The 20,928-nt window shown below is 37.9% G+C and overlaps 1 protein-coding gene across 1 annotated transcript in view; it reads right to left on the bottom strand.

Moving 5' to 3' along the window:
• Nucleotides 1–20,928, bottom strand: part of Skap2 (src kinase associated phosphoprotein 2) — a 173,309-nt gene that overhangs the window by 5,197 nt on the left and 147,184 nt on the right. The window contains exons 10-11 of the mRNA XM_013024469.1: nucleotides 18,466–18,543; nucleotides 13,004–13,116 (exon numbers count right to left, since the gene is read on the bottom strand). Coding sequence (XP_012879923.1) covers nucleotides 13,004–13,116; nucleotides 18,466–18,543 — 191 coding nt within the window. The remainder of the gene's footprint in view (nucleotides 1–13,003; nucleotides 13,117–18,465; nucleotides 18,544–20,928) is intronic.

Below are 20,928 nucleotides of genomic sequence, written 5' to 3'. Positions count from 1 at the left end.
ATTCAGCTGTAAAAAAAAAAAAAAAAAAGGAAAAAAGAAAGAAAAGAAAAATCCCTTAAAAGTAATATTCTAAGGGGAAAAAGTTTTACATTAAAACTACCTTAAATGATTCACTTAATTTAAAATATTTGGAAAAAATCTATGAAATACACATAATGAAAGTATTCTAAAACATAACTGATTTAAATCAGAAAAAGGGTAGAAATCAAAACCAGGATATTTAATGCTTTACAATCACACATACACACACAAACACACACACACACAAATCCATCTAATACTCCTGTGTAGAATTAAGAGATGAGATAAAATATAGTGAGGCAAAAATCTAGGAGCAAATTTATGGATTCCACTGTAGCCAATCGAGTATGTCGACGAGACTGCAAACACAGGAGCTTTGGCTTTCATCATTACCATCCTCCGGATGAGCCTCCTGAGCAACATGAATCCCAATTAAACCATTTGCAGCCTATAAATTGGAATGAAAATGCTTCTTGGAGTATGGTATTCTAAACTTCAGCCGCAAGATTCAACCACACACAGGGCTTCCTTCCGAGGAAGAAAATCGGCCTGTCTCTGCCTTTCCTCTTTGCTGCCCCCTAACAAATGTGATTATGAGTGATATATTACTTACTGTGGAAAATAACGGGATCAATACAGTGTTGTCTTATGGTCCATATACTAATTATGGTACTGTGCTATAAAGTTGCAGGTGGATCATTTAAACAAAACTCTCAAGCCTTATCTTGTTAATTAAGACAGAGTGAAAAAGGAAAGAGGAGAAGAGAGATGAGAGATGGGCAATCAGAGGAGGGAAGGGGAAGAGAGGGGAGGGGAGGGGAGAGGAGGGGAGGGAAAGGAGGGGAGGGGAGAGGAGGGGAAGAGAGAGGAGGGGAAGAGAGGGGAGAGGAGAGGAGAGGAGAGGAGAGGAGAGGAGAGGAGAGGAGAGGAGAGGAGAGGAGAGGAGAGGAGAGGAGAGGAGAGGAGAGGAGGCCATACCTGGCTGGCATCTAAATCTTGACAGGTTAGGAAGCATCGTGTCATCTTTACAGCCCCCGAGATCTCAGGTACAAGAAGGTCTGCCATCTGGTATCTTTCACCCTATTCGGCTCTTAACATCGACTGAAATGCTAACACAGGCAAGTGACTGTACTTCAGGAAGACTGATAAAATAATGAAGAGTCCTTTAATCTACAGGAAACCATTCTAGTCAATTTATAAGAAATATTGCATCCCTTTGTAGGATGTGTAATTATTTTCTATTAATCATGTGCTATAAAGCTACATTATGCGGTTATTCTGTTATCACTAGAAAGAGGCCTGCAGTCAGCTTCTGACAATGTCGGGTAATTACTAACACAAAGCTGCTTTCTCCTCCTGCAGTAATGCTATCAAGATCCAGAGGTGTAGTGATGCTTATTGTATAAAAATAGCCCTCAAAAAGAATTCAATATCTGCAAAATGGATGACTTCAGGCAAAATGTAACGTGGCAGTCAAAGATGCAAAGAGCCAAATTTGCCCAATAAGCTGAAAAAATAAATAGTAAGGTGGCACTGAATGCTTTCAATATATATTCCATTAAAATCATTTTAGTTGTTTTACTTGACAGTTGAAATTTGGGGCCCACTTAATATTTATTGAGCAATAAATTAAAGTGATCATGTAATATGGTAGGGAAAAGGACTAGCTTTGATAAAGTGAAAAAGACTTTCTCCATCACAACAGCAAACATATGTCCATATTCACTCATTAATACAATCTTTTCTCTCTGCTCGAATATTATTTTACACTTAACCAAGGCCCCAACATCACTAATTCCTTTCAGTACAAGATTCTCTCAAGTTTACTAATCCACTTTCTTCAAACCATGTAAGAATAGGATCTTAACAGAAACCTGAAACACTGCTAAGTTTTTGTGCTGGTCCAGCTCTTTCACAAGTTATTTACCTATAAGAAAAAGGTGTTTGAAATGTTAAAACTCAATCTGTCCTATGCCAGGAACTAGTGGCTCACATCTGTAATGTAAACTGCTCAGGAGGCTGAGATCCAGAGGACTGTGGTAAGAAGCCTGCCAGAGTAGAAAACTCCATGAGGCCAAGCAATGTAAGGTTCTAAGTTCAAACCCTTGTAACAATAAGTCTATGTGTCATTTTCTTCAACACGTATCATGGGCAATAGGAAAAGGGGAGGGGAGGGGAGGGAAATAAAGGGGAAGGGAGCAGAGGAGAGGGAAGAGGAGGGGGTGGGAGGGGAGGGGAGGAGAGGAGAAACGTATACGCTTTTTTGAGAAATGAATTTTATTTATAAAATATGAAACAGCCAGGTGCTAGTAGTTCAGTCTATAATCCTTGCTACTCAGGAGACTGAAATCTGAGGATTGTGATTCAAAGCCAGCCCAGGAAGGAAAGTCCAAGATATTCTTATCTCCAATTAATCCCCAAAAAGTCAGAAGTGGAGCTTTGGCTGAAGTGGAAGAGCACTAACCTTGGGCAACAAAGCTCAGGGACAGCACTCAGGCCCTGAGTTTAAGACCCAGGACCAGCACACACACACACACACACACACACACACACACACACAGTGATCACTAGACACACACACACACAGACACACACACACACACATACACACATACACACACACACACACACACAGTGATCACTAGACTTAATCATTATTTGCAAAAATTCATTGTGATCATTCATGAACACTTCAGTTAAATGACTAGCTAGGAGCAGTAAATACCTACTTTCTTCAAGGCTATCTTTTCTTTTTGCTTTTCTGATTAGAAACTTTATAAAACTCATCATTTCAAAAGATTCCCTTAAACTTGCCCAACAGGGACTCTTGGTGCTTTAGTGTTAACATTATCCACTAACCACTTGACTCTTAGTTTAAGAGTTAAATGAGATCCTCCATGAATTCAGAAGCCTGGCTGCAGACACTGAGTTTCCTAAATGCTTACAGAAATCAACTTCATGACCTTAGTATTTACTAGAGAGGTATAACTGAGTCCCTTTAATTCTAAGAATTCCTATTTTTTTCTGTATATTTTATTTTCAAAGCAAGAGACACTCAGAAAGAGAAAGCCTGTAATAAGAGTTAAATTCTCAGAAAAAATTTCAGTTTATATATCAAGGTCAAGACACATTTCACTCAATTTTTTACACAGTCAGCAGTTACAATACCACAGAGCAAAAACTAGATATTCAGACTAATGAACCGTTGCTAATGCTAGGCAAAAAAAAAAGAACAAGTCTTGCTCAGAAGAGGATGGCCTTTGGAACTCAGTGTATTTTACCTACCACTTCATTGCTCTGTTACTGTTTGTGGGTTCATTCATTGCATCATATTCCAAATGCTGCCACTCTGGTTCAGGCCTTCATCACCTTTCCCAAGATGACAACTAGCACCACTGCCACTGATTTTCCCAGAAACTGTCTTAAGCAGTTTACCCCCTCGGCTCCACTACTCCAGCTAGCTGCCCACCACAGTAACTACAAACCCTCTGCTTGGCTTGTTCTTATCCTGCTAGCAACATCCTCCCATTACTTTATATTCCACATAGTCCACTGTCCACCTCAGTACGTGCTGTCCCCCTGCTAGGCATGTCTTCCTCAGCCAAATCCTGTCCAACAACTATGACCCAACTCAAGTCACTCCCTGTCATCAACTTTTCTTCCACTTATCTAACGCATACTAGCATTTCATTTCAAGCTGAACTTTTATTCTTCCATGGGTCTTAAGTATACAAGTTTTATTCCTTTAACTAAGCTCAGTAAGATCAGAGAAAGGCTCTGTTAATCTGTAATGCCACATGGTACAAGATGTGTAAAAGGTGTTTAACAGTAAGCAGGGACAGATGAAGAAGATTACCTCTTCAATTTTGGATAGGGTACCAGTTGCCTAATTTCTTCAGGAGCTGTCACTTCCCCACAGAAATAATTTTTCCTTTGTATATATTAGATATCTTTGAAGAAGTAAAAATTGAAAGTTTTCTCTGAAGCACATTATGCATGTAAGCTTAGTTGTATAGTGTGTGTGATTCCTATGCTAGAAGGCTGCTGGCCATATGTTCTCCGATGCAATACAGGAACTGAAATTCCATGTGCAGAAAGAAAGATCTCTCTCCCCTTTGGAACTGGAACAAAGTAGTTCCAGTTCTCAGAAGAAATGCATTCAGCTGAACTCTTTGTAAACAATGAACAGGTTCAGACAGACCCCTGTGACGACAAACAGTACAGTACTTATAATGGAACATCTGCTGGGTTTTCAGCTGCTTCTTACTGTTTGTAAAATTATCTTCTCAGCAGCCTCACAGCCTCATTCTAGCTCTGTTGTGAACAAGGCAGACAACCTTGGATAACCCCCTGGCTTTTTAGTAGGTAGTGAGGCTTGAACTCTGGGCCTGAGCACTGTCCCTCAGCTCTTCAGCTCAAGGCTAGTGCTCTACCATTTGAGTCACAGTGTCACTTCCGGTTTTCTGGTGGTTTATTGGAGATAAGAGTTTCACGAACTTTCCTGCCCAGCTGGCTTTGAATGGTGATCCTCAGATCTCAGCCTCTTGAGTAGCTAGGATTATAGGCGTGAGCCACTGGTGCCTGGCATTTATAGATGATTTTTAAAAAATATTTATATTCTTCATTGAGACTCTATCACAACCCAGTTACATACTTAAATAAATCAGTAAGCCTAATTATTATATGCTTAGACCCTCACAGAATTACCTTAACAAAATTGTTACAATTACTATAATTTTTTGATGTATTCTTGCATTTATTAGAAAAAAAAGTTGTGGCTAGAGAATCAGTACAGATTCCAGAAATGTATGAATGAACATATATTTCAAAAGTAACCAGTGCTGGGAAAAGCTAAGAGCTCTCCTTTATGATTAAAAGGAATCATTAGTTGCCAGGCTCTGGAGGCCCATGCCTATAATCCTAGCTATTCAGGAGGCTGAGATCGAAGGAAGCTCAGACAAGGAAGTCCATGCTGGAAAGGAAGCTGTGGTTCAAGTGATAGAGCACTAGCCTTGAGCACAAAAGGTCAGAGATAGTGCCCAGGCCCTGGTGAACTGGTGCATGGGTGTGCACGGGCACACACACACACACATACACACACACACACACACACACACTTTTTAAAGTAACTATTAGTTCCCTATCTCTAACTTTTATGATTTGGCTGTCAAAAACTCACGGCTCAGTTGAAAGTGCTGCTGCAGAGACCCTGATGCCTTTTAGGCCTTAAATAGAATATATAAAGTACAAAGATAGTACTAAAGTTTCCCTAACTTGTGACCCTGTCATTCTTTTAAGATGTTATGATTATGACCTATTTTAACTATATTTTAGTAAATGTATATTCAACACTTCTCATAATGTTAAATATTAGTACAAAACTATTTAATACAGTGTCTAATAAGTTCAGAGGGAAGAAAAGAGACACAGAGAATGAATCATAATATTAAAAATATTGTATGAGTAATTGTAACCCCTCTGTACAGTATGTTGCCAAATAAAATAAAATTAAATTTAAAAAAATATTGTATGAGAGAAGAAATGAATAAACAGAGAAGCCAGTAATTCTTGCTTCAGTAAGAACTTAGAGGCTCTTTGTATATAGAAAACAACAGTTGGGGGCTGGGAAGGTGGCTCAGTGGTAGAGCACTTGCCTTGCATGCTCGAGGCCCTGGGTTCGATTCCTCAGCACCACATAAGCAAAAAGAAAAAAGCCAGAAGTGGCGCTGTGGCTCAAGTGGTAGAGTGCTAGCCTTGAGCTGAAGAGCTGAGGGAAAGCGCTAAGGCCCAGAGTTCAGGCCCCACGACTGGACCAAAAAAAAAAAGAAAACAACAGTTGGGCTGAAACTGTGACAGTATAATGAAGAGAGCAATGCAGAGCATGTACAAAGGCCTGGAAGATAAAAGAACAAGTTGAGAATGTATGGTTAACATCAAAGGTCCAGAGGAAGACATGGAGAAAGTAGCATTAAGATGAAGCAGGAAAACTTGGCTGGAAAGGTCAGTTTGATTTGGTTTTTATAGCCTTTCTCTAGCTGCTTCCATTCTCAAGGGAGGGGAAAGAGAAGGGATCTGGATTGTCGATGGGTCTGCCCTCTCACTGAGAGAGGACTCTCCATCCCTTCACATTGTACGAATTAAATATCTGTTGAATGAATAACCTCTACTCACATATAAAGTTCTAATTCAAGTTGTATCCTTATAAATAACTATGGTTAGGAAAATTTGGTGATCTTCTCTCTTCTGGGCATTCCAACGTTTTATAGCTCATAATCTATTACAGTTTTCTATTTCATGAGTGGCTGTCTCTACAACTCACCTGCAGAAATCAATGAAAGAAAGCCAATTTAGTTTGTCGCTTCTTTGGACTGATTTTGACCTGAAATAGTGTTCTGCATAAATATTCACTAAATATCTATTGGTTAAAAAATGGAATAATTTTGACCATCTACATTTTTTAGAATTAGGGTGTGATAATTACAATTAACTTGATGGGGGGGGGAGTTGAAGTTCTAATCATGGCCCAGATGAGTGAAGCAAGGCACAAAGAAAAGAAAAGGTTTTAGTGTCAAATCTCTATTGATTCCCAGAAACAGTGCTTACAACATCTATAATAATCTTACTTAAGATCAGTTTCTAGTCCATAAAAATTAAACACTATAAATGCCTCATAGGGTTACTATATGATATAGATGAAACTAAATCATTAAGTGTCCAGAACTGGACTTGCAAGTACTCAAAATATATTTTCTTTGACCTCTCTCCTTGTCCACTAATTGATAGAGTCAAATTGAGATAACACTAGGGCACTCTGGGATGCAGTATCTATCTGACAATCTGGTTGTCTTGAATGGGTCTCCATCCTGCTCTCCAAAAGGGAACCTGATCTTACAAAAACAAGTATTAGAGAAATAGAATGTTTTCTTAGAACTTTTCTAGTTGCTGCTTTACAGCTAAACAGTCAATAATAAACACGCATCACTTGTCAGTAATTTGTTAAACATTTACTCTAAGACTTAATCAGTAGTCTATTTATCTCCACTCACTCATGTCTAATAACTTGCCTGGAATACCTAGCTTTGTTATAGAGAGCAGGAAAAAGAGACAACATAGAAGAGTAAAAGCAAAGTGTGATATGTAAATTGAGGGTGTTCCTGATTTTTGAGGGTTCATTCAATTTTAGACTTAAAGAAATATATTAGTATAGTGCTTCTTTTTAAGCTGCTGTTTCTTCTGCAAATGCTTGATTATTCCATGCTGATTTAAAGCCACAAGGTCATGCAACCTGATTCCTCCCCAAAGTAGCTCTTCTACACAACCTCTGCTCAGCTGGCCCCTGTGACACTATGTTTTGCTTCATCTTCTACCTCTCAAGCCACTTCAGTGGCTGGACCAGCTGCCTGCCTTACTGGCATCTTCCCCTTTCTTCTTCCTGCCACCTCCTTCTGGAAGGTTCCTCTATTTCATGTAAAAGGAAACAGGGAAGTACTTGAGTATGCTGTTTGCAAACAGCCAAGAAGAGGCCTGTGAGTGGAACTAGATTGTGTTCTGACTGGTGCTGTGTCCATGGCTGGTTTTTCACAGCTATGTAGGAGGTCACTTACTTAATGTTTCCACTGTACCCAAGGCCCCAACACCACAGTGACAATGTGGGAAACAACATGCTGTCAAATAGAAACAAAGCCAACCACAAGAACAGATATTCCTTCTCAAAAGGCTCTCCAAAGTACAGTAACACTGTGCATGTCCCACATTGAGATGTCCTAGTTACTTGCCACCAATTGGCCGTGCTATTTGTGGCCCCTTAGGTCATATTTCACAAATGAAAAACTAAGATAGAAACTTTGCATTTTCCTCTGCTGTTAAGAGATCAGCAAGTTTTGGTTTCATTTCTTTCCATAAATGTGAAGCAAAAACAAACAAAAAACATAGTGACCTCATATTCCAACCACTGTATTTCTTCATATTCTCATAATGAGAAGCAAATGGTTAATAGTCACAAGTCACCAATCACTGGAAAAAGTCCACCAAACAGATATAAAAGGAAGTATTAGCAGGCTGCCTATAATCCTAGCAAGTCAGGAAGCTGATCTCTGAGGAGTACCATTTGAAGCCAGCCCAGGTAGGAAAAGTCCATGAGACACTTAACTCCAATTAATCACCAAAAAAGCTGGAAATGGAGCTGTGCTTCAAGTGGTAGAACCCCAGCCTGGATTAGAAAAGCTAAGGGACAGTGCCCAGGGCCTGAGTGCAAGCCCTAGGACCAGCACTAAAATAAAATAAAGGAAGTATTGCTTGAAATCTCAGTTAATAGAGGTGAGGGTAAGGTTTTGAGGACCCAGAAATATCTTCTATTGTATATTAGTGACCACCATCTTCACCTGCATTTTTGTCTTCATGAAATATTTTTCAAAAGTTTGCAAAGCTGAAGTCATATATGCCCCAGACCAGATAAAATATTTCAGAATTCTATTCTCTGATTTTTCTTTTAATATCAGAGAAAGCAGCAAACCTCTTTGTGCTGAAGTACAGCCTGTCTGTATCGTCTCTAATTTATAGCTTTGGAAGTAAGGATAAGAATGCAGTTAGTAATTTACCAACAAGTACAGATTGAAAGATAAATTAGCAGAAGATGTAAATCCAGAACAGCAAGACAGAATAAAATAACCAAAGAGAATGTGGGCCACAGACATTGCCTGCTGCTATATGATCTAGTTCTTGCTACTGAAATGACAAAAGTCCACAAAAATGTTTCCAGAAAGATCTTATTTTATGTTCATGGTTTGAGAAATGCAAACTAATAAGAGAATTTAGCATGATTTTTAAGTAACTTAATTTCTGAAAAAAATTTAAAAATCTCAAGGTTTTTCTGCCTCTAATATGACTTTTCCCCTTACCAAGAAAATGTGAAACCAAGCCCTGCATTTCAGAATGAATTCACTAACAATGCAGCTGTCCTCAAAATCACACATTCTGCTTTCTTCCACTCTACATAGGAACTGATGAAACAAAAAAGGATTTAAAAGAAAAGATTTCCAAATCTCCATTGAACTACTGAAGCATTTATTTTAACACGTAAAAAAAAAATCAGCAACCCTACATGAAAAGAACTGTAAAGCAAAAAGTTTCTGGCTCGCCTTTTAGGCAAGCAGTACTTAGATTTATTATTAGTGAGGTTCAAAGGTTAAAACTAAGAAAATGCCAGACACTTTGAAGGAGGGACTAGCTGAGGGGAGTGGAGGGGGTCACATGGCAGCTGTTAATTGGAAAATGTTAAGAGAAAAAAAAAAAAGGAAGGGGGTAGGGCAGGGTGTCTGCCAGCTCTTCTTTCTTTATTGCAACATATGATTTTCATTGGCAAAAAAAAAAAAACAGGGAAGCTAAGATTTGCAAAACTCTCCAATAAATAAATCACCCCCAAACTGACCGAGCACAGCTGACACTCCATCAAGGATTCCTTCCAAAGAAGCAGAAGGCAGAATATTAAAATAAAACTGTATTTCCACAGAGATTTGAAGTTTTTATTTATCTTGCTTTTTAGCAAAACAAGGCATTGAACCCAGGGCCTTATATGGACAAGCCTTCTACCCTTGAGTGATGCCTCATAGTGATTTTTAATGAAGACAGTTTAATAATCTCCAAACTAGTTAAATATTTTTCTACCATTACATTTACAAAATTAAAAGTCTTTTCATCATAATGCATGCCATTTTATTTCTTGATTTGTCTCAATGTTTATTTATATTGAAAGATTTCATCTTTTCTTAAATTATTATGTGTTGCTTTTTAAAATGTGTTCAGAACAAACTTGTAGAAAGTAAATCAGTGATAATTTAATATCTCAAATGAAAAATAAGTTAATTACTAAGAGCAAGTTGAACTTCTTTAAAATTTTTAAATGGTTTTATTTATTAGAAAAGTCATGGCATTAATTTCTTTACAAAGTACACACTTTATGTCTCCACAAATATTATGCTATATTCTTTAAGATATATTCTTATACATAATTTCTACACTTAATTCAAAATGATGAACAAAATTTTTCATGATTAATGCTAATACTTTATTGACATGAGATGGGAATGTAATAACCCATAGCAAGATTCAAAGTTGAATTAATGACACCATTTTGATTGCACACATTAGCAGCAATTACCTGCACCACTCATTCTGAGCCACTAGATGGTGTAAAAAAATAAATGAAAATGGTAAAATTTCATCCCATCACCAGGAAATCTAAATATATCTAAGAAACATTAAACAAACTTCAAGGTCTTTAACACAGTGATTTCTATGCAGGTTGCAGTGTTAAAAGTACATAACATTGGCCCTATCTTGATCTTGAAACAAGCCCTTTTGAGCAATTTATAGCTCTCTGCTACTATGAGCCTTGAGTTCTTAATTTATGTTACCAAACATTCAAAACTGCAGTCATCACATATTAAATAAATTTATGGTATTAACTTATGGTCTGTTTGCTTGAGTTTTGTTAAAACTGGAAGGCCACACCAATAAAAAGTTATTAGAGATTCTCCAGATTCCTATCTGAACTTGCCCAAACCAAGATGGGGAAATAAGTCTTTACAAATATGCTCAACTCCAAAGCAGGCAGATTTTCAACTGCCAATATACCAACTAGGGCTGGAAAATGTTTAAATCTATCAAGGAGAACAAAGTGCCCATTCCTTTTTTCTTCACCAAGTCTCATCCAGTTAATTCTAGAAAGTCCTGGGCTTCTTTCTTGGCTTTTCTTCCAAAAACCAAAATGAGTCCCAGGTAACATACTCATCTTCCAAAAGGACCCTACCAGAATGATGGTAATGGAACTTGGAGCCTTGTGAAAGGCTGACAGATATTTAGGGTTGTCTTTCTCCCAAACAATAACATTTAAAATCTTTAGGTGGAAGTAAATATTTCTCATAAACAAGATGACCTCTAACCTTAATTTTTGATCAGGCTTTACAAAATGATCATCTCCACAAAACAGATTTGAGAGAACACAAACTGCAACTCCAATATGTTAGAAATATAGTATATATCCTACAATTAAACTTTTAACTTCCTGCTAAGAGAAAGCAATTTTCTGAGGCTCTTGTGAGGATAAGCAAGCCTCTGGGACCTTTGCTTATTTGGAGGTGGGTGCTCCACAGAAGCTTCCAACTGCAGACACTTCCTTTCATAAAGAAAGCTTTTAAGAACACACCCTACATGGACTTTATAAGTTTCATATTTATACCTGTGATCTGAAATTCTAGGTGGGAGCTAACCATACTTAACTATACTGGTTAAAGAACCTGTGACGTACTTAAATTTAAGAATGATTCCAAAGGTGCTGAAATGAATCAGTTTTATTTCTATATTAACTAATTATTGTTTCTATATTAAATAATTATTTTTAAAGCTGTTTTCTTAATTCAGGGAAATTAAATGCTCACTGACAGACTTAATCAAGAGTTGGCAGGTGGAGCCAGGTGTGTTGGTACATGCCCATAATCCCAGTACTAGGGAGGATGAGGCTCAAGGTTCATAAATTTGAGGTCAGTCTAGGCAAATGCAGCAAGCCCTGACATTTTTAAAGGGTAGGGGATGTAACTCAGAAGAGAGCTGCTTTGCATGCAAAAGGTCCTGAATTCCATTGCCAGCAATGCAAATTAAGAGGGAAAAAAAAAAGAAAACAGGAAAAGAGTTGTCATTTGAATGTGATTACTTGTAGGTTCTATAATTTGGGCAATTATACTGAGTAAGAGAAATGAGAAGCCTTAGCTTTGGGGAATCTTAACTGGCAGTTATTAGCAGCTGTCTGTATTTGCTTATTAATGAGTATCTCTTTCGCCAAAAATCTGCAAGTGAGTCTATCTTAGCCTCTTTGGATTCCTGATCTCTAGAAGGGGTCCTGGCACATAGTAAGTGCTTTATGATGGTTTCAAATTAAAAGGAAGAATGGAGGAGAGAGGGAGGGAAAGAAAATAGAGGGAGAAGCAGTAGTTGAGGAGTTTGACACTGTTTTTGGTCTAAGTTCTCTTACAAACCAAGAATAAATTATCTTTGTTCATACATCTTTGTCTGTCACTTATGCAGGAGTCACCTAACTTAAAATTTAGCATTCCCAAATTACCTTCTGATTTAACAAGTTATTTTATCTCCCTTAAAAGCTTAAAAATCTTTCTTAAAAAAACTAAAACTCATAAACTTAAAACTTATTTAATATCTCTCTATTTACATTTAAGATGTAAAATATATTGTATATTTATATTGCAAAACTTAAATTTTAATTGTAACCCTTTGTAGAGGGAATTTTTAATGCCCATCTTGTAGTAGGTGACTTTAAAATATAAAAATTAAGAGTGCTCATTTTTAGAAGCATAAACTGAGTTTTAGATCTGATTATTCAGTATCTTAAAAAGCAGAAACAAAGATTGTTATGTATATAAAGATGAGTTTACAGCAATACACTTTGAAACTGTGTTTAGAAATACAGTGTTAAACTTTTTAAGAACTACCTAAACCTGTCTGAAAGAAAAGCATTGCTTTTAAATTGTCGGAACACCCAATGTGTTTACATAAAGATGAAAACTTGTTCTATAAACATAGTGTTTCCAGTAGTGAATGGCAGACAAAATCAGAATAAGCACACAGAAGAATAAAAAGGAAGAGGAAAGAAAAACATAATAAATAACCTAATACCTTACAATGTTAACTTTCACATAAGTATATTGTTTCTGGAGAAGGCAGGGGGTGGATGTGAGCCAGGGACTGAAGTGATAGGTAAACACACTGTAAGTTGAATCCTGTTATCTGATTGTGTTTAAAATTTGATTATATTCTACTTGACAAAATAATTAATTATTGTGAACTCCCAATTGTTAACAAGGACCTAGAAGAATTCCAAATGGCATTTTTCCCTGGTGTTGTAAATCCAAGTGCATAAAGATCAGGTTGCGAATTTCCCTTTTACTGTTGTCACTTTGAGGTACCGTCTTACCTTGCTGAGAATGTAAATCACATCACCACGCTTAAAGGACAGCTCATCAGAAAGAGCTCCTGTACAATCCCACAAACCTTGATAAAAGTTAGCATAATCAGTGCTTTTACCTCCTAGGAAAAAGAAAGAGAAAGTATGAGTAAGAGCTTAAATCAACAGAAACATGCCAGTAAAATAGCCTATAAAAATTCCGCCCTAAGACCATAAACATTTTAACCTATCTACACAAGGATCCTACTACTTACTATCATCTAATAAAGATCTCTTTGCAAAAGATCTGATTTTAAGGTCATTTTACGTTTTCTGTTTTTCACTGAAAACGTGAAGTTTCAGGACATTCTCATAAAAACAACATTATAAGTTTCTTCACATTTATTTTCTATAACAAACCTAAGCCTGTTCACCCTGTGGGTTGAAGAAGACTGCCAAATTTCCTAATGAGCAACAGCCAAGCGATGGGACAAACACATGATGACAAAACCACTTAACAAACTGAAGACACTTCAGGAAAATAATAACAGTAATAATAATAACAATAGAACTAATGCACATATATAAAACCAGAACCAGGGAACTATTTTTGCCCTTTAAATCCTACAATTTAAAAGCTGGTTAAAGGAAGGGCATACATAGGAACTAATTTAAAAGGTAATTGCCCTTCTTTTCTTTGGAAACACAAGGCTTCCTGAAGTCTAAACTATTTTAGCAACTTTGAAACTGCCAATGCTAGAGCTGCATTTTTCACTGGGTTTTTGTAAGGCTCAGTTTAGGACATTAGACTGAATAAACATGCAACGTACACGGCAGCTATCAGCGCATCCCTCTACCAGCATAAGCACAATGGATGTGATGTGCTCAAACTGCCATACAGACCATTAACTGATTGATTATTTAGTGCTCTCCACTCTGTAATACCACAATAAACTGGGTAATAAATGCTTTGTCACTTATACAATGTGGGTCTCCTGAAATACAGCACAGAGTTAAACACACTGGATGCTTTTGTTTCACTGAGAACTATTTCCTGTTTTTAATTTCATGATAATTGAGTTCTGATGAGTTAACGCAAAAAGAATGCAAGTAAAATCAGTAAGATGTGTCCACATATTCGCTAGCCAGGCAGAAGACGTACGTGCTGACAACTTTCATCACTGGAATGTCATCTTTGAATGCCGAGGAGATGACTGGAGGCCCATGCTGGATCAGGGTTGTCATCTTAGTTTTGTTATATGGCTTTCAAACAGCAGGCTTCGTGGTGATTGCAACTCAACTAGTCACATTTGTATGCCATCAGGGAGCTCATAGGCATAGTTTGTGTTTTACACCAAGTGTTATGTTTATTAGAAAAATTTAAAAATTCTTAATATCGTCAAAAAACATTTTTAAAGTAACAATCCCACAAGAAAATAAACAAGGACTATTCTGTATAAATCCTACCAAAATTTACCTATTACATTGTGTGCGTGCATGCATGTGTGCTGTGTGTGTGTGTGTGTGTGTGTGCGCGTGTGTGTAAGGAGTCAGAGTGGGACAATGGGAGGGAGGGAGACAGGAGGAAGAGAGGGAAGAAGAAGAAGGCTGAGAAAGACAGACACCATATTGACTTCTTCACACCAGCACTTGAACGCTCATCACTGATACCAGCAGGGATGTACATAAGCCTGGGAATCCAACCAAGAACTAACAATGCTTGTGGCCACCCTTCATTACCTCTCTCCCCAGCAGAATATATTAAATAAATTCTATAAGTGGTCACTAGAGGGCACTCCAGCTGGCCAGATGGCTCCAAACATAGTTAATTTCTTTTCTTTCTTTCTTTTTTTTTTTTAGGAAAAAAAATCACTTAATAATAAAGTGACTGATTTCTTTTAAAAAACCACTTATTTAGACAACTAGAGATTTAGAAGTTGAAACATTCTAATCAGATTAAATCAATTGCTAAATAGGTCAAATGTTGGGCCTATGCAGTCTGTCAGTGTCAGTTTAAAAGTCAAGGAATTAGAGCAAAGAGGGGATGACATCATTTCACATGCCAGGCTCTCCTCCACAGTACCCAGCTGGGAAGGAAAAAGGCCTCCCCAGTCAAGAATCCTATGTGCTCCCCATGCTGCCCAGCCTTAGGCTTGGGCCCAAAAGGTAGAAGAAACAAAACTTGGGCTGAAAACTAGAGTAGAGTTTTTTGGCATAGCTGTGGCATTCCAATGAGTCCCCAAACTTGCCAGGATGTTCTTCTCTTTTTCAGAATTTACTCAAAGTAGGTTTTCATTTAATATTTTTTCAAGAGGAGGTGGTGAAGAAAGGAAGAAAAAGAAAAGTATGTGGTGATTTCTAACACATAATCCTTATCACTTTGGGGTCTCTCTTCCCCTCGATGCACTTGAAGGAACTCCCATTAACACTAATGGGCGTTATAGGAGCAGGAAAGGGGAAGAGAGACCCCCACCGTGTGTAAGATGCATCTCTCCCTAGATGTGGATCATGAGCATTTCATTAAGCCTCACTGCTGTAGAGGCAAGGGAGCCAGCGATTCAGCAATCCTGGGAAAGAAATGCATTTTCAACTGTGCTTTCTATAATCTTGAAGATGATGTTACCTAAAGACCAACCTCATTTCTGTGTCCCATATGTGAGCTATGTTAAAAGATAATTTGTTTATGTCACGTAGCTCCGTGTACATACGATTTACTATTCCATTTCAGCATGAGTAGTTGTACAGAAGGGAAAACCCGGCAGGACATGTCTATTAGCCTAAGTCTCCTCAGGAAAGCAATGTTTAAATTCTTGATATGAAATCTGGACATAAAAATGAGGAATTATCTTATTCTTAGAAGGTAGAATGTTCCTACAGTTTATTTAAAAAATTTTAAGTGTGCCTAAACACACACACACACACACACACACACACACACACACACACACACACACACACACAAATTTATGCATAGATATATAGCCTCAAAAGAACAATAGGTTTATAGTAGGTTGACTAATACAATGAAAAATAATGAATGTGAAGTATGTATTTTATGGGATGGAGCATCATGTAGTAAACATATTCTGAAATATAACTTAATTGCTTAGTTGTCTTTACCACAAGGATTGGTTTTTCTATCTTATTCATATCATGAGCTATATTTTTCAGAATTACTGGAAAAAATCACCTTCTATATTTCTTGTCTTGAGAGAGATAAATGGTTTTTAAAAAATTAAAAGGAAGAAGGCAAGAACAAAAATGTAAATTAGCCAAGTCTAGGAAGGACTTAAGCAGCTAACCAAACTGTTACCAAAGTTTGACAAGTAAACACTAGAGATAGCTTTTGGAAACATGATGACAGTGAATTATATGATAATAATTATTTATACAGCATAATGGAGAATCACTCACTAAGTGTTGGAAGTTGAAAACTATTTTGAAAAGGTAAGCATATGTCAGTGTTAAAAATATATATGCATACACACATATGCAAGACATGTAAGTTTAAGCATGATAGAACTTGTAAGAAACATAAGATTAATTTTGTTTTTGCTTACATATTTTACATTAAATTATTCTGTGATCTTTAAAAAGCAAATCAACGTGAAAAATACGTAACATTCTTGAGTAAGGTTAGAAGTTCATGTCACGTGATGCTTAGCAAGCTAGTAATACCCTTGTCAACCCTTGCCCTGTGTAGCATATAGGCTTCTAGTCTTTGACAGCATAGGGACGAGCAAAGGTCACTGCTATGCAAAAGCATTAAAACTGTTGCTTGAAAAGAATTTCATGTCACGAAAGATAAGAATTATTGCAGTTGTGTACAGCTATGGCACGAAAAGCTTGATCTACGTACTGCATTCCTTTGAGGAAAACTGACTTTTTTCCTACCCTCATAGGCAAAAAATTAAGAGACGGTTATTTTCAAAAAGAGAAGCTCTTTTTTTTTTCTTCAAAAATTGTGTTGTTGAAAAATACAATTACTTTAAGTCAAATTATTTGCATCAGTGAATATTTATATGTGTCTACCTTCTATGCCTGCATAGAAATTAAAAAAGAAAATGACATGCTTTGGACAGAAGTTTCATGATACATAACCCAAAACATATACCCTTAAATTGCTATTGAACAGTCCTGGAGGTTATAAAATAGCTATAGGTCCATGGCTATAAAACACTAAGTTGCAGTGTTTTATAGCTGTATTTTACAGGATGGGAGTGCTAACATCTAATGACTCTGTTCTCACTTCCTTTCTGAAAAAAAGCAAACTAAAACCTTTCACAGCAACCTGTTCCTGTTTTCCTGTCCAGGTCCAGAATCAGGCCTCTGTTTCCTCTCCACATGTCACAGTAGGAAGGCCTCTGGACAGCGACTTCCTGAACACACTGCTTGTCCTCTCTGCCTCTGACAGCTGGAAAGAGTGATGTATGGACACACTGGAGAGGGGAAGGTGACCCCAGCTCCAGCCCTTTGCAGGACCTAGGGGAAAAAGGGGAGACTCTGCCCTGGCTGACATGTGGCTATGAAGAGGTGTAAAGTCCTGATAAGGAGGTGGTCCTTCTCTTCTTTCCGTGTACAGTAATTGCTGGTTTATCAAAACTAACCTCATGCTTGCACTACAGATATGGCTTATCTCTTGCTATTTGGAAATAACAACAGGCAAGCGAAGTTATCCATATCATGTGATTTTGTACATACTGTGTGCAGCTATTATTTTAGTCTCAGTCACAATTAGTACTTGGGGCCGTGTGCCAAGTGGAAATGTATAAGGGGGAACATCCTTCCTAGCCTGCTAGGCCACCAATGTCCTTTTCCAATTTTTAAGCTGCTGTCACTGGACTCTGGCATTTCTTACCCAATTCATTTGCTTTCTGTGTTAATCATATGCAATGAAGATATGCATGGCCAACATTTAAACAGGCTGCAGATCAATTAGCGGTCTTAAGTTTATCTGATTTTTATCAAAGAAGACAGAGCTGTGGGTCGATTGTCAGAGCCTGTGTCAAGTTGACCTTTTCAGAGATGTCTACATTGCCAGTCCCTTGGGCAACTTGTTGTCCCCTGTTAGTCTCTGAATGGCAGAAGTCTGTTCTGCTCAAGCACAAAGTATACACAGATGTCTATATTACATTCTTATAGGTTTGACAGCAACTGCATGTTGTATCTATAAACTGTCCTTTAGCAGTGACACTTCCTCAATGATGATAAGCTAATTTATGCAACTAAATCTCCTTTGTGCAGAAATGAAAGCTAATTGAGTCATTACAAAGTAATTCAGGGAGGAATACCTTGTATAAATTGGCTTACTTTATAAATCCTTCTCAAGTGGTTTTCTTGCATCCTAAATGGGACTAAGCAGCTTATCAGCCTTAAAATATCCAGACCAAACAAGCCAATTTCTGGGAGTTGGGTAAACATCTTTAGAGCAGTAAGAAAGTGGCTAAAACAAAACCCAAATCAGCTTTGTCAGGAAGCTACACAATCATCACCTGAGGTTTGATGCATGCCATCCTGACTCGTCGTCTCGTGTTCTTCCATTTTCACCGAAGCACTGTCCTCTTCTTCTTCTGCAAATAAACAATGGCACACTGAAAGGGCTCCTGAGGATAATGGAACTGTCACCCCGTTTTAAAGGCCAAATTAGAAGTTCATAGCACAGAAATATTATTTTTCAAATAATGAAACTACTTATGATCCATATTCTTTTGTCAATAATCTAGCACTGGATAATTAAACCATTAGCTATTTCCAAACAGCAACTTTACCAAGGCTCAGTGAGTTGGCTTGATGAAATTTAATACACATACCAATACATTGCATATTTTGCATTAAATATGTACAGAAACTAATCTGGAGCAATCTGAAATCCAGTAGAGCCCTTAAATCTAGTAAAAATAATACCCAGCATTGTATCACACAGTACACTACACATTATGTGGCAGGAATATGCAATTACAGATGTTCCCCAAACAACAGCAAGGAGAAAGTGTCTAATATGACAGGAAGTCTCTATATGACAGGAAGTTAACATACAAGTCCACTGCTGACTATCACACACTTTCATAGGTTTTCTCACTTACTCTTCACAGGAAGATTCTAGGAGGATTCTTGCCCTTCCATGCAACTCTCAAAATTATAGTGAGCATTCACTATGTGTCCTACACTATAGACAACAAGGTTTCATAGATGAGTATTTTTAAAACCTTCATTCTATTGATGAATGAATTGAGAATCAAAAGGTAATTTTCAAAGTGTGTTCATCAAGTTCAATAGTATAAAAACTCCATGTTCTTCAATGTCTATAGTCAGTGCTTTGCGATAGTCCTCTTATTCTCCTTTCACATTCTTCCTCAAGTTATGGGAAGAAACAGGATAAAAGTAAATGAGTTTGAAATGGAATCAAACTGTGTAATTCTTTTTTTCTTTTTTTTGGGTCCGGTCATGGTGCCTGAACTCTGGGCCTGGGCGCTGTCCCTCAGCTCTTCAACTCAAGGAGAGTGCTCTACCACTTGAGCCACAGCACCACCTTTTTTTGTCTGCTTATGTGATGCTGAGGAATAGAACCCAGGGCCTCATGTATGCAAGGCAAGCGCTCTACCACTGAGCCACCTTCCCAACCCTGTAATTCTTTTATACTAAAAAATGTATGTATTACATTATCACTTTACCCACCTAAGGCTTTATAAAGAACCAAGAGATATTTAAGGCAAGGCATACAAACAAGTGGCACACCAAAGAAAAAACTGAATTCAAAAAGAATCATAATGCTGGACCTGGTGGTGGTAGTGCATGTCTGTATGTGTAACTCCAGCACTTGGGAGCATGAGGCAGGAAGCTCACAAGTTCAAGGTCAGCATGGTCTATATAGTGAGACACCTTGCCTATTTAAAAAAAAAATTGGAACTTCAAGAAAAATCTGAAACATATGCAAGATACATAAATATAGTCAGTATAACTATGAAATCTATCAGTTCAATCAATTTTTATTGAGTGTTATATGCTTGTAAGAGAAAAGATTTTCCAAGAAGATAAAGGGTAGCTTCTACACTCAGGACGATGATAGTCTAGAAGGGACAGAATAAGATCTTGAGGAAATGAGCTAGAGGGACCCAAGCCTGGCAAGTTGTCTACTAAGCACTGAAGAAATGCAGGGGAGACAGCTCCCACCAAAGGCATACCACAAAGACTGACAAAACTTTAAGAAGAAATAGGAGGCTATCTCTAGAGGCAAGCAAAGTCCTGAACTTCAAATGAAGAAGGCACTGACACACATAATGTGGTGCTTTATGGAAGGAGCAAGATAAAAGACTACATTAACATCCTCAAGGGTCCACAGGCATCTTGTCTTGGCCTTCAGACTTAAGTTTGGTGGCAGGAGATTTCTGAGTAGAGACCAGCCAGGTCTGAAATGCTGTTTCAGGAGAGCTCATTTGATCCCATTGTCTCAAACAGCCTGGATGAGGGGTGGGGAGAGTCTAGATAAAACAGAAGGAAGTCCTGAACTGAAGGGGCAGAGGAAACGGGAAGGAGATGGTCTGGCGAGGTAAGGGAACCAGAACTGATAATGATAAGCTTTCGTGCCTGCTTGCCTAAGTGGATGAAGAGGAAAGAAGGAAAGGGAAGAACAAAGCATGGCTCAGGTTTTAAGCTTAGTCAACTAAGACAAAGGAGACTACTTGGGCAAGCTGTGCTGCTTGAAGAACACGAGGAATTGTCTTTTTGGCAGGGGGGATTTGATGTGCAGGTGGGCCACTCACAGCAAATGTCCAAAGGCATAGATCCAAGGTATGGGAAAGAAGTCAGGAAGGGCAGATACACATGTGGGAATCTCCTGCACATTTCAAATGGTAACTGGGGGCTGGGAAGGTAGCTCAGTGGTAGAGTGCTTGCCTTGCATGCCTGAGGCCCTGGGTTCGATTCCTCAGCACCACATAAGCAAAAAGAAAAAAGCT

The sequence above is a fragment of the Dipodomys ordii genome, unplaced genomic scaffold (genome assembly GCF_000151885.1).
Source record: "Dipodomys ordii isolate 6190 unplaced genomic scaffold, Dord_2.0 Scaffold76, whole genome shotgun sequence".
Taxonomy (NCBI): domain Eukaryota; kingdom Metazoa; phylum Chordata; class Mammalia; order Rodentia; family Heteromyidae; genus Dipodomys; species Dipodomys ordii.
The sequence above is the reverse complement of the archived record's forward strand: the minus strand, read 5'-3'. Positions and strand labels throughout refer to the sequence as shown.